This window comes from Ursus americanus, chromosome 35 (genome assembly GCF_024610735.1).
Source record: "Ursus americanus isolate L20-20 chromosome 35, mUrsAme1.1.p, whole genome shotgun sequence".
Lineage (NCBI taxonomy): Eukaryota > Metazoa > Chordata > Mammalia > Carnivora > Ursidae > Ursus > Ursus americanus.
Window position 1 is genome coordinate 14241566 of NC_142161.1, and position 14294 is coordinate 14255859.

The window sequence follows — 14294 nt, forward strand, 5'->3', positions numbered from 1 at the left end:
CTCGATCCCAGAACGCCGGGATCACGCCCCGAGCCGAAGGCAGACGCTTAACCGCTGTGCCACCCAGGCGCCCCGCATGTCAGGTGCTTTTAAATATGGCTCCTCTCCTTCCATTAAGAAGTAGGGTATATATATCCCCTCCCCTTGAATCTGGGCCCTAAGACTGTTTGATCAATACAGAAGTGATGCTGTGCCAGTTTTCAGGCCTTAATGAAACTAGTGATTTCTGCTTTTTACCTCTTTTGGAACATAGCCATCACGCTGTGAGGAAGCTGAAGCAGCTCCGTGAAAAAGCAACATGCAGATGCTACAGCCAAGAGCCCTAGCTGAAGTCTCAGCTGAGAGCCAGTATCACCCCCAAGACATCTGAAAGAGGATTCCAGTCCCTAGCCTTCGTAAGTTCCCCATTGAGGCCCCGGACATCATGGAGCAGAGAGGCAAGCCATCTCTGCTTTCTCTTCTGAATTCTTGACCTAAAGACTTCATTAGCATAACAAAATGTTGTTTTAAGCTACCGATTTTAGGATGGTTTGTTAACACAGCAAATAACCAGAACACCACAAAAACACTAAAAGAAATAAAGATTGCCGTGCCACGTAGGTCTCCTTCAAGAGGAACTGCTTGCTGCAAGGAGCAGAGATGGTTCAGAGTCCCAAATGCAATCTCTCTAGATCCGGACCAATAGTCCTTCCGAGGCTGTGATGCACCCTCCCCTCCCTGCCTCGGCCGCTCCTAATCACAGAGCACAGGAGCAGCAGTGCCGGCCCACACAGTCAGACGAAGCACTCCCTCTAATAAGCCCCTCTGGCTGACCTGGACAAAACTTTCTTGGAACTATGCTATGGTCTGAAACTCTTCCTACCCAGTCCCCTCTCCCCTGCCCTCTCCTTTCACAGGTATAGACCTGCACTACGGTCTGAAGGCTCTTCATGTCTATCCTGCTCCTTCCTTTTTGTTCTTCCCAATAAATCTCTTGCACATCTAATTCCATGTGACATGTACTTGCACATCTACTGACACATAAAGCTGTTTGTGATAAATCCCTGTTCTTTTGATGTAAACACATAGAAAAACAATGATATCTTCCCAGAAAATGCTCATTGGTACAAATACCAAAAGCAGAATAATGAACCTCAGCATAACAACATTTATGTATTTAATGATTCTTTCCTTTGTGAGAGAATATCTCCTTTCCATTACCTTCACTACACATTACTCAATTGACAAAGTCGTGTTGAAATCATATTTCTACAATGGACTAGCCACCTCCACTCTCAGTTAAGTACCCTTAAACTTCGAATAAATATTTTCACTATTCTATCACCTTTATCAAAGTGTTTAAATATTACTGAATCTAAGACTGATCCCTGCAAGACTATGTCAACATTAATTATTACTATGAACTACACTTTCTGCAGTTGTATATTTGTCTTGTATCTATACAACTCATTTTATTTTTTTTAATTTTTTAAATTTTTTGAAAGATTTATTCATTTATTTAAGAGAGAGTGAGGGGCGCCTGGGTGGCTTAGTCGGTTAAGTGTCTGACTATGGCTTGGGTCCTGATCTCAGGGTCCTGGGATTGAGCCCCACATCAGACTCCCTGCTTGGCAGGGAGGCTGCTTGTCCTTGTCCCTCTGCCCCTCCCCCCAGCTCATGCTGTCTCTCTCTCTCTCCCAAATAAATAAAATCTTTAAAAAATAAAAAAAAATAAGAGAGAGTGAATGCGCATGGGGGTGGGGTGGGGGGGCAGAAGGAGAGGGAGAAGCAGACTCCCCATTGAGAGCAAAGACTGATGTCAGGCTCCACTCTGGGCTCCACGCCTGGATCAGTCCCCAGGACTCCAGGATCATGACCTGAGCTGAAGGCAGATGCTTAAGCGACTGAGCCACCCAGGCGCCCCGATACAACTCATTTTTAAACCAATGTCATGCGGGATCAAAAGCAATTATCATCTTGGTAAAATTATAATGAGTCTAAGACTTTCTTCTAGCTTACAAAGCCCCAGAAGAAGATCAGTCTTCATAAAAATAAACACTGTTTCATAATGAACATGTTCTCTGATCAAGAATGTGAACTTTTACAGAAATACCACAAAGCCGTAACAAAAAAATGAATTTCCTGAAAAAACCCTCAATTTTTCAAATCTAAATCTGTCTCTTCATCCTTCTGAAGTATAGCTCATCTTTCTCAATAAAGCTAAACACAACCACAACAGGTTACACACTACTGCATGCAAAGATTTAGACTCTCAAAGTTTAACGGATAGTACTTACTCTTGTTTTATCAAACAGTTCTGAAACTTTGAGAAAAAACCTGGAAGGGAAAAATATTTCATCAGAAGCCAGCTTTGAAATGATTTTTCATTTCAAATGTTCAGAGCATATGCCCCCAAACCGTTGTATTAATAATGAAATTTCTCATTTCATTACAGTAATATTTATCAGTCTTATTCACTGCAGACTTGATTTCGTTCAACACCTCTACACTTCCACCCATAAAACAGATTACTTGAAAACCGTTACAGAAAATCTTCCCATTTCAAGGTACCAGTCTAAGCCACACATTTATTTATTTCATATATGCTTTGAAAAGTAACCTCTACACTCAATGTGGGGCTCGAACTCACAACCCCGAGATCAAGAGTCACATGCTCCACTGACTGAGCCAGCCAGGCACCCCTAAGCCAGACATTTAAATTAAAAAAATTTTTCCTTAAATTCTTCAGCAATATGCCACATAATACTAAATAAAGCCCAATCTTCAAAATTACTATAGAAGTACACCAACCAGATCCAAAGAGGCTGACTTAAAAGGAAAACACTAAAGTTGGAGCTCTTGAAGTTTATCTATACTATGTGTAAACATCTTCAAATAGAGCTGCTTTGTTTTAGAAAATAACGGAAATGAATAACCAATTTCTATTTCAGAATTCATGTTCACTTTTAACTAAAGAGCCTCCCTCTCAAATGCTGACACCAACTAAAAAATTTCACAATGTCAAACTATTAAAAGGGTATTCTGTGAAATAATATGTAATTACTGGTGACGTTTTAACTGGATTGAGGCAAGCACTACTGAAAGCTAAAACACAATTTTATGAACTTTGTTTTACCAAAAAGAACTTGCTTTGACAGGTTTATGTCTAATAACACACGGCAAGGTTGACTTTTTCTTCTTATCAAAGAGTTAGAAACTAACTGGGAAGGTAGCATGTTAATTAATGTAAGCTATATATAGTACCTTGTTTGCCAAAAAATTTTGATCTTACATGACTACTAAGACAGGATATACTAGAAAAAAGTTCAAGGATGTGGTTAAAAAAAGACAAACTATGAAAACAGTTTTGCCACTTAAAGTTGAAAAAAAAAAGTTTGGATTATTTTTCAATGAAGAGTTGGGTTTAAATAATATTATAGGAACAACTAAAATTAACTATGGTTAGATTAATGTGAAAAACTAGTATGAAGTAAATAAAGGACAGCTATGTAGGCAAATATCCAGAGAGCATTTCTATACTAACATGCATAATACCTTCCCATCAGGTCACTCTAGGACTGCCCTAAGATTCATTACACTTATAAACTACAACAGCCAGCCTCTTTGAAAAGTATACACTGACAGCATCACATCTTACTTTAAAAGTCAATTTGGCCTCAAAGAAATATATACATATATAGTATATTCTAACTCTAAAACATTTATATATAATAAACTTCATCAAAACCTAAGAACATTTTGACATAAATTCTGTCTCCCTCTTCCTTACGTACATAAATCAGCCAATTTTCATCAAATAAAGCTTTGTAAATGTTAAAATATCTTCAAGTCAATTTTTACTTTTCAGATTTAAAAAATAAGACAGAAATGGTAGAAAAAAAATGACACCAATCCAAGTTTATAAGAAGCGCCTTATTATTGAGGTATTTTGAAGAAGATATTCTAAATGACTCTTGAGTCAGAAATATTCTGTGTGTCCAGGCTGTCAACAAAATTTTTCTGTTTTATTTAATGCTTTAAATCAGAATCCTTACTTGCATATATCTGTAGAATCCTGAGTTCCTAAAGCATATAACGAAGAACCAATTCTATTGTAATCATCTGCAGCACCTATGGAAAAAATTTTTTAGAATTTAATATATTTATTCATTGACTTAAAAAATACTTACTGAGCACCTACCTGCCAAACAATGTGTATGCAGTATGAGATAACCCAAGTCTGGTGAAGGAAATGACAACAGCTATAATATAAGTTGATGAATATTATATCAGAAATAGAACAAACTACTATGGCAGCAGGGGAAACAGATGATTCCACCTGGGTAAGTTAGGGAAGGATTTACAGACACTACTGAGTGAGTCAGAACTTGTAGGATAAGCAAATCTTTACCAGGAAAAATGGAGGGGAGAGCATGGATAAAGGCCAAAGAGACATAAAGGAGCACAGTATATTCAGACAGCCTTATAGGAAGAAGGCACTACAGGGTACAGAGGAGAGTGGATAGAGTTGAAGATGGAAAAATAAACCGGAAGTATCTTAGGGGGAAAAATGGGTTTTCTAAGATACGATAAAGTTTGGATTTGATCTTGTAAGAATGGGTATTACTAAACATTTTAAAATAACAGCAGTGGTAAAATCAACCATTAAAGATTTTAGATAACAAACTCTGCTGCCCGAATTAAAGACTAGAAATGGAGACACAGAAGGCAGAGTAGCCAACTAGGAATTTGTTGTGTCAGATACTGATGGTCAGGATCAAGATAGCAAAAACAGTGACAGCAGAGAGGAACGACAAAGCTGGGAGATATTTAGGAATCGTAATAGGTAGGATTTACAAACAAGAGACCTGAGGTAGGAGGGAAAATTATGGAGCTTGGGAAGCTAGGTGAATGGTGGCAGCACCATTACCCTTGGGTAGTATTCAACTTCAGCACAATATTTTTCCTAGGGCTCACCCCACAGGACAACTTGTTGAGAAAAGATTACTCATTTCAGAAAAAGGATAGTATAGTGCAATGGTTAAGAGCACGGAACTGGAATCAAACTGTTTAGGGTCCAATCCCAATTTACCAGCTATATGACCATGAGCTTATCACTTAACCTGTGTATGCCTTGCTTTCCCCATCTGGATATGGGGATAATAATGGTACCAGCTCCACATAATTACTTAAGACTAAATAGAATTAATAAATGTTAGTATATACCTAGCACATAGCAAGTACAGTATTATACAAATGTTTGCTATTATTAACGAAATCTGAGACATGCCTACTTTGTATGGAAATTCCCACTTATGCCAGCAGTATTTCTACAAGGTTTAATTTGTTTATTCTCTAACAAAACATTAATCCTTACACTGTACTTTCTTATGCTGTACAAAGTTACAGTCAACAAATAAGACTGACATCTGGTGACTCTATTTACTTTTTAAAATTATTCAAAACAGATCTGTTTTGATATCTTTCATAAAGAATTTTTTTTTTTTTTAAGTAGGCTCCATACCCAACATGGGGCTCAAACTCACATAACAGTTGCATGCTCTACTCAACTGAGCTGGTCAGGTGCCCCCATAAAGAAACTGTGAATACAAACTTCAGACTCTGAATGGTAACTTCTATATGTGAGATTGTTCACTATTATCCTAAAAGTTTAAGTTAAAGAAAATAACACTTAAAAATCACATAAAGGTTGGTTTATTCAGGCAGAAATAAAAAATGATTTGTGATTAATATCAAATACATTAATATTTTATACTTAAATTGACCCTGAAAATATTTTTTAGAGCAAGAAATTCCTGGATCCTAATATCTGGCTCTGAGAACACTACCCTCTTTAGCTGTTATATCATTATATGATCACAGAAAACAAGCAAACTGCCCTGATTTTATACATTACAGGGATGTTGAAAACTTAATTTTTCATAGTCCAGGCTAAGTTCATGCATCATGAAAAAATAAATTTTACTTTATAATTCTGTAGAACTGTTATGTAATTAGTTATATGTAATAATTATGATTTTGTAAAGGGGTCCACAACCATCTTTCTTAAAAGCACCTTTCCATTTGGCCAAATAAACAGAATAAGGAAGAATCACCAATATTTTCTTCAGTTTTTTTAACAGATGATTCTCTTCTACCTTTATAGTTCTTTGTTTCCCTAGCATGAATATACACTTCCATTACAGGACTGATTATAGTACACTGTAATGTTTTGCTTTTTTTGTTTATTTCACCTGCAAATTTTTTTTTTAAAGATTTTATTTATGTATTTGAGAGAGAGAGCATGAGCAGGGGGAGGTACAGAGGGAGAAGGAGACTCCTCACTGAGCAGGGAACTTGACACAGGGCTTTATCCCAGGACCCTGGGATCATGATCTGAGCAGAAGGCAGATGCTTAAATGACTGAGCCACCCAAGGTGGCACAATTTACTTATTTTTTAAAAGATTTATTTATTTGGGGGCGCCTGGGTGGCTCAGTCGTTAAGCGTCTGCCTTCGGCTCGGGGTGTGATCCTGGCGTTCTGGGATCGATCCCCATATCAGGCTCCTCTGCTGGGAGCCTGCTTCTTCCTCTCCCACTCCCCCTGCTTGTGTTCCCTCTCTCGCTGGCTGTCTCTCTCTCTGTCAAATAAATAAATAAAATCTTAAAAAAAAAAAAAAAAGACGTGAGAGAGAGAGAGAGAGAGCGAGCACACAAGTGGGGGAAGACGGAAAAGGAGAGAGAGGGGCAGAAGGAGAGCCTGATGAAGGAGTGATCCCAAGACCCTGAGATCATGACCTTAGCTGAATTAAGAGTAGGCTGCTTAAACGACTGAGCCACCCAAGGGTCCCTGAACTCTATTACATTTAAACTCTATTGGTATAAGGGATATTTATCCCAAGAATATTTGAAAATCAATCGGTACAATTAATCATATTAATAGACTAAAAAGGAAAAATGATATAATTATCTCAACACTGTAGTTGCAGAAAGAACATTTGATAAAAATCCAACATTCATTCCTGACCTAAAAGAAAAAAAAAACCCTCAGAAAACTATCAATTTATTAGAGAATTTTCTCAACCTGATAAAAAGCATCTAGGAAAAACCTGCACCAAACACCGTAATTAATGGTTGAAGAATGAATGCCTTCCCCTAAGACAGGAACAAGGCAGAGATGCCTGTTCTCACCACTCCCATCCACACTGCACTGGAGCTACAGTTATTGCTTCAGTACAACGGGGCAAAGAAAAGAAATAAATGGACTCTAAATTGGAAAGAAGTATAATTGTTTCTATTAGCAAATGATCATCTGTGTAGAAAATCCTAAGGAATCTACAAAATAGTTACTGGAACCAATAAGTGAGTTTATTTAGTAAGACTGCAAGGTATAAGATCAATATAGAAAATACATAGTACTTCTACATATTAGCAAAGAACTGGAAACTGAAATGTAAAAAATACATCATTTACAACAGCATCAAAAATAATTAGGGATCAATCTAACTAAAGGTGTATAAGATCTGTACAATGAAAGCTATAAGATATTGCTGAGAGAATTTAAGGAAGACCTAACTAAATGGAGAAATACACTATATTCGTCTATCAGAAGAATCAATATTGTTAAGGTGTCAATCCTCCCCAAACTGACCTACAGACTCTACACAATCCCAATCAAAATCCCAGACACCACTTTTGTAGAAAGTGACAAGCTGACTCTAAAAATCCATATGAAAACGTAAAGAACCAAGAGGGGCCAAAACAACTTTGGTAAAGAAGAAAGCTGGAGGACTTATGTAAGAAAAGATGTTCAGCATCATCATTCATTAGGGAAATGCAAATTAAAATCACACTGAGACACCTATAAGAATGGCTAAAAGGAGAAAGAATGAATATCCTTTTGGAAAAGATGTGAGCAACTGGAACTCTCATGCACAGCTGGTAGGAATGTAAAATGGTACAATCATTTCATGTTGGGAAAAACTTTTTTTTTTTGAGGATTTTATTTATTTATTTGACAGAGAGAGAGAGAGACAGCCAGCGAGAGAGGGAACACAAGCAGGGGGAGTGGGAGAGGAGTGCTGTGCCACCCAGGCGCCCCCATGTTGGGAAAAACTTTAAAAGTTAATTATACACTTACCACATGACCCAGCCACTCTCTGGTATTACTCAAAAGAAATGAAAGCACATCTCCATACAAAGATTTACATATAGATGGTTCATGTCAGCTTTATTTATAACAGCCTAAAGCTAACAAACACCCAAATGTCCACCAACAGCTGAATGGATAAACAACTGTGTATATCCATACAATAGTATAATACTCAGCAATAAAAAGGAATGACCTCTTGATATACACAACATGAATGAATTTCAAAATAATTTTGTTGAATTTTAAAGCCAAATACTAAAGAGTACATATAGTATGATCCATTCATGTAAAATTCTAGAAAATGCAAACTAATCTATAGAGACAGAAAGCAGATCAGTGGCTGTCTGGAGACAGGGCAAAAGGGAATACTGTAAGGAAACTTTTGGTGGTGATGGATATGTTCATTATCTTGATTGTAGTGATGATTTTACACATATGTCAAAACTTATCAAATTGTATACTTTGAACATTGCAACTCACTGACATCAATTTATACTTCAATAAAGCTGTTAAAAGAAAACATTAGTCCATCTTGAACTCTGAAAGAATGTTTTACATACATGATTTTGTAACATCATATACTTGATCATTTAGAAAATATTGGTTCAATGATTTATGCAGATCTTCCAAATGTTGTCACATTTCATTATAAACAAACATCAAAAATACCACATTCACATATTATCATCAATCTCCTCAGGCAAGCCTTTAATTATTGTGAAGCAAGTTTATGAAGATGGATTCAAGTTCTCCAAAATTCTAATTATTGCTGGAAAGCTTGACTTTTATCATTGCCAACAAATACTGTCAGTTGTTTTCCTTGAAGTGACAGACTCACTTAATTTTTAAGAACATGTCTACCAAATACTCAAATCTGAATAATCATAGTTTGTCAGCTGTTCTCTCAAGTAGAAATGGTGTTTTTTGGAAAAAACAAAACAAAACAAAAAAATTCTGGCTAATTCAGTTGCAACCAAAGTGCTTTTCTAAAGAGAACCATTATACTTCAGTACGCAAAGTGCTCTATGTATACCTTCCAGTTCACCAATCAGAATATTAAAAAAGTGAACTCGAGGGAAGTGTTTATTACAATTAGTAATTTTACCTGCTTTATCAAGGGTACTTTTTTTTTTCTTCTAAAGATTTTATTTATTTATTTGACAGAGAGAGACAGCGAGAGAGGGAACACAAGCAGGGGGAGTGGGAGAGGAAGAAGCAGGCTTCCCGCCGAGCAGGGAGCACGATGCGGAGCTCGATCCCAGGGCCCCGGGATCATGACCCAGGCCGAAGGCAGATGCTTAACGGCTGAGCCACCCAGCCTCCCCTATCAAGGATATTCTTAATTGAATTTTTTTTTCCTAATTGTAAACGCACTGCAGGAAAGAATATAGTGACTATTAGCACAATTTGGTGCCATTGCCTTGATCTGTGCTAAGACACCAGTAATTTTATCCACCACGGCTTCTGCTTTATCAGTGTAAATGTCAACATGGTGAAAAACACAAAAAGCATCATGGATTATAATGAAAATAGTTCTGACCTCACAGACTTGCTAAAAATAAAGAGCCTTAGGGTCAAGACTTCACAGACCACAGTTTTAGAACTACTGTTCTATATCAAGACTTTTATAAACTATAAGTAACATAGTAACTTACAATTATTCCATTATAAAAATGTAAGCTTTAGCCACAGAGAAAAACCTTACTTTTGTGGGATCTTGTCATCCTATCAGATTTAGCAGATGCATCCTTAACTCGGTTATGATATTCTAAAAGGAATGTTCGTTCATGCTCAAAGAAATCATCTACATCCTGTAGGGTCAAAAGGAAATATAAATTTTCATTTATTTGCTTTAGGGTAATACATAAACCACTTAACCATTATGACCATAAAAGATCAGTGAAACAGCACAGCTATCCTCTAATAATCAGATGTTCTAATGATCTCATCAAGTTCAGACTTTATACAGACACGCACTTCTATCTATCCAGGAAGAAATCGGCAATGGTTTTGCAGTTGAAGGCTTAGATCCTCCCATATGGTTCGTGCTCACATCTTGTACACTGAAACGTGTTCCTACTTGTGCTCTGTGTCTCAGTCCCGCCTCTCCAACAAATACATTACTGCCAGGGGGAGTAATCAATTGCTTTTGAGAAGAAAAAAATTTTGATAGACAAGTCCAAATCTATTTCTCTTGGTCTACTACGTATTCTATGAGCCATTCCTGAAGGCTGCCAGGCCTTTGTCATTATAGCCCTCTCTGACTGCTTTGGGGAAACACGGTCAAACTAGCTTTCTGGGAGCAATTACTGTATCTTTTTTGAAACAAAGCTAGATACACATTAAAAATAAAAATTATTAGAAGTACTTCCCTCCTTTCTAAAACAGCATTTTTTGAAAAAGCACCAGCTGAAATGATTTAATTCAAATCCACATCAACAGAACATGGGAAAGTCAGTACTAAACAAAATGTCCTTTAAAATCTGTAATTCATGTGTACCAATTTTCTTAACTGTTAAAGTGGGGATAAAACTATCCAACTTGTAGGGTTGAAGAGTAAATAAAACGTGGATTAACAAACACCACATTGTAAATGTTCAAAAAACGTTAGTTACCACTTTACCAAAATCATAATCCATATAGTGGTTTACACTTAATGCTAAGAAAAATGTTCAATACTAATGCATAAGGAGCATCAAAATGGAAGAAAGTGGAGTCCTTATTAGAAAGTAGCCATGACACATGCACTGTCAACATACCAACTGACCTATCTCTGAAAAACCAAAGTATAAAATCAAATAAATAATACTTTTCACCTAAGTTTTACTGTAGATGATCTATAAAAATAGGCACTGATGACAAAGCAGCATTCTTTTTTTTTTTTTTTTAAAGATTTTATTTATTTATTTGACAGAGATAGAGACAGCCAGCAAGAGAGGGAACACAAGCAGGGAGAGTAGGAGAGGAAGAAGTAGGCTCATAGCGGAGGAGCCTGATGTGGGGCTCGATCCCAGAACGCCAGGATCACGCCCTGAGCCGAAGGCAGACGCTTAACCGCTGTGCCACCCAGGCGCCCCACAAAGCAGCATTCTTTATCTCTTTCTTAGTATCTGCTTGACAATGTAATATAAACATTTTTCTCTTTCAATGGTTAGAGTCTTCAGATAAATCAATTCTTGTACCATTTTTAGAACATCATTAAGAAATACTTAGGTGCTATTTATTTATATTAATTTAAAATATGCCTGTTTATATATTTATTTGTAAGCTCTATGCCCAACGGGGGCTTGAATTCATGACCCCGAGATCAAGAGTGACACACTCTACCAACTGAGCCAACCAGGCGCCCCACAACAAGACTAAAACCTCAAAGGAGCTCTTCTAACTCCACATCTGAACCCAAGTCTGCCCCTAACATCTGTAAGGCCAAGGCCTAGGGCAAGTGTACAAAGGGAGGCAGCCCCTCTTTGTGTCCTATCCTGCAGCTCTGTAAGGCACCCGGAGGAACCCCATGTGTATGGATATTCTATCCTGCACATTGATCTTCTCCCCTGAGCCCTCCCTCTCCCCAGCTGTTCCAAGGTCACCCTTGACCACCCATGAATGTACACACTGGAAGATGAACTCAGGGAAGAGGCCCACAGAAGAGAAAGGGTTGGAATCAGGCCTCAGATTTGGGCAAGGAAATATGGGGTTCCAGATCCCTAAAGCATAGTCCAGTTTGGAGGGAAGGGGTATGTGCTCCAGGTGGGCAAATTCCCTTGGACCTACAGACCTCTCACCCCTGGGAGAAGGAAGTTCTTTAAAGAGTAGAATCCAGGGCAGGGGGCCCAGATTCCCAGGCCTAAGCATTCTACTGTTCAAACTCCTCTTTTACTACAATAAAGGCATCTGTACATTGAAATCTCAAATCTATCTTCTTAAAAGAAGTAGATTCTCAAACCAATACCTCTGTTAATCAAATAAAATCTTACCTTTACTCCTGAAACAATTACCCCATCTGCTGATTTTACCATGTTTTTAAAGAAATCTTCAAGTTTTTCTTTTTTATTTTTTCCTCTCACACTCAGCTGAAAGAAAGGTAAACTAAAGTTGGCAATTTTTTTAGATTACAAATGGAAATAATGCCTCTTATTCTCTGACATCAAAATGGCAACCACAAAAGGATCTTGGTTTTTTAAACTTTAATAAAGTGTCAACTTCACCATGTTTATCAGTAACTTTCAAACTTTAGGGTATTAAAGAGGAGGCTGGCCTCACTCCCAAAGATTCAGATTCAGATTCAGGTGATCTACAATAACGCCTAGATAACTCAAATTTTATAAGTATATTTGATAATCCCATTGCAAGTAGCCTTCCCATCATATATATAGTAATATATTAAGACAACTAAAAATTTAATCCAGGAGTTCCTTTAAAGATATAAAATTTATTGGAGTCCAATGCACCAACATATGATTCTGTAAAAGCTTTGAAAATACATTCTGCAATTTTTTTTTTTTTAAAGATTTTATTTATTTTATTTGAGAGAGAATGAGCAGGGTGAGGGGCAGAGGGAGAAGCAGACTCCCCGCTAAGCAGGGAACCCAATGGGCGCTCGATCCTGGGACTCCGGGATCATGACCTGAGCCAAAGGCAGACGCTTAGCCGACTGAGCCACCCAGGTCCCCCATATTCTGCAAATTCTTCACCCTGAACTCATCCAAATATCATGTCTTGTCCTGTTTTAGGGATCAGAAACTTATAGTATAAGGGACACAAAAGGTGACTCTAAATGGCAAGAATGGTTATCTAAAGGCAAAACTGAGAAGCACCTAACTCTTTGTACCACTTGCTGTATCAGGGTGTCCCACACAGGAATGTCCATCCAATTTCTGTATCTACTGCCATGGCTTCCATGTTCACCATTATGTAAATGATTCACAAAGCATGATCACTACCTCTAAGCTCTTTCCTGAACCTCAAGCCCTATTTTCAACTGCCTGTATCATATCCTTGGAGATTCTCCTAAACCCACATTAGACTAAGATAGTATTCATTATAATCGAATCTCCAAATTTTTCCTCTTCTTGGTTCCCTATCCATGGTCCCTCCATCCAACCAGTCTCTCAGAGTCCCACATATTCCCCTTAAACCCCACACCTCTAATGAAAAATCCTGGAACAAGCTACAACTTCTTTTTGTCTCTCACAGCTCAAGTTCTACCATCAAATGCTTGAAATCTGTCCTTTTCCACTGTCCTAGTGAAAAACCTCATGACTTCTTGCCTAACTACTACACTGGACTACTAGTTAACATCCCTCATTTCCTCAATTCAATCCATTCTGTTGATGACTTCCAAACTCAAATTTTGAGCATCTCTTCCTTACACAAGACCTGTACAGAGCTTCAGAATGTTTAGAGATTGAAAGCCAATCCCCTTAGCAGGGTATTCAAGACTTTCGACAATCTGGTTCAATTTATCTTTCCATCTACCACCCTACCTCCACAGAACCTTATCTTCCAAATAGTTCTCAAAAGAAGCTCTGAACTTTTAGATTCCTCTGTACCTGAAATGGTATCTCTCCTCTTACCAAAAATTCTATTCAGGTGTCATTAAACATCCAAATTAACACATATCTCTTCATGAAACCCTTCCAAACTGCTTTATCTTTAGGCTTCTCAATGCACTCTGGGTGTTCTCTTAAACTGCATTTTTAAGATTAATTAATTCATTAATTCACTCATTTAACAAACCACTGACAAATGTATATTAAAATCCTGCACTGTGCTAGGTGTTCCGGATATAAAGATGATTATGAGGTGGTCTCTACTCTGGTTTTTTTTAAAGACTTATTTGAGAGAGAGAGCACATGCAACAGAGCAGGCATTGAGCTGGGCTAGGGACAGGAGAGAGAGAAAGAATCCCAAGCAGGCTCCTCGCTGAGCATGGAGCCCAACAGGGGGCTCGATCCCAGGACAGAGACCATAACCTGAGCCAAAATCAAGAGTCGGACCCTCCATCAACTGAGCCACCCAGGTGCCCCAAGGTGGTGCCTACTCTTAAGAGTAATTTATGGTGCAGAGGAGAATACAGAGAAACACATGATTAAACAGAGGGTGAGTAGTACAATGTTAGAGAATCCACAGGGCACTAGGAGAACAGCAAGGGAACTCAATACAG

General features: G+C 37.8%; 1 protein-coding gene across 3 annotated transcripts in view; it reads right to left on the bottom strand.

Annotated features, from left to right (window-relative positions):
* Positions 1–14294, bottom strand: part of SNX6 (sorting nexin 6) — a 53841-nt gene that overhangs the window by 14199 nt on the left and 25348 nt on the right. For all 3 annotated transcript variants that reach the window (XM_045800165.2, XM_087859018.1, XM_045800176.2), the window contains exons 7-10: positions 12106–12201; positions 9837–9942; positions 4035–4110; positions 2277–2316 (exon numbers count right to left, since the gene is read on the bottom strand). In XM_045800165.2, coding sequence (XP_045656121.2) covers positions 2277–2316; positions 4035–4110; positions 9837–9942; positions 12106–12201 — 318 coding nt within the window. The remainder of the gene's footprint in view (positions 1–2276; positions 2317–4034; positions 4111–9836; positions 9943–12105; positions 12202–14294) is intronic.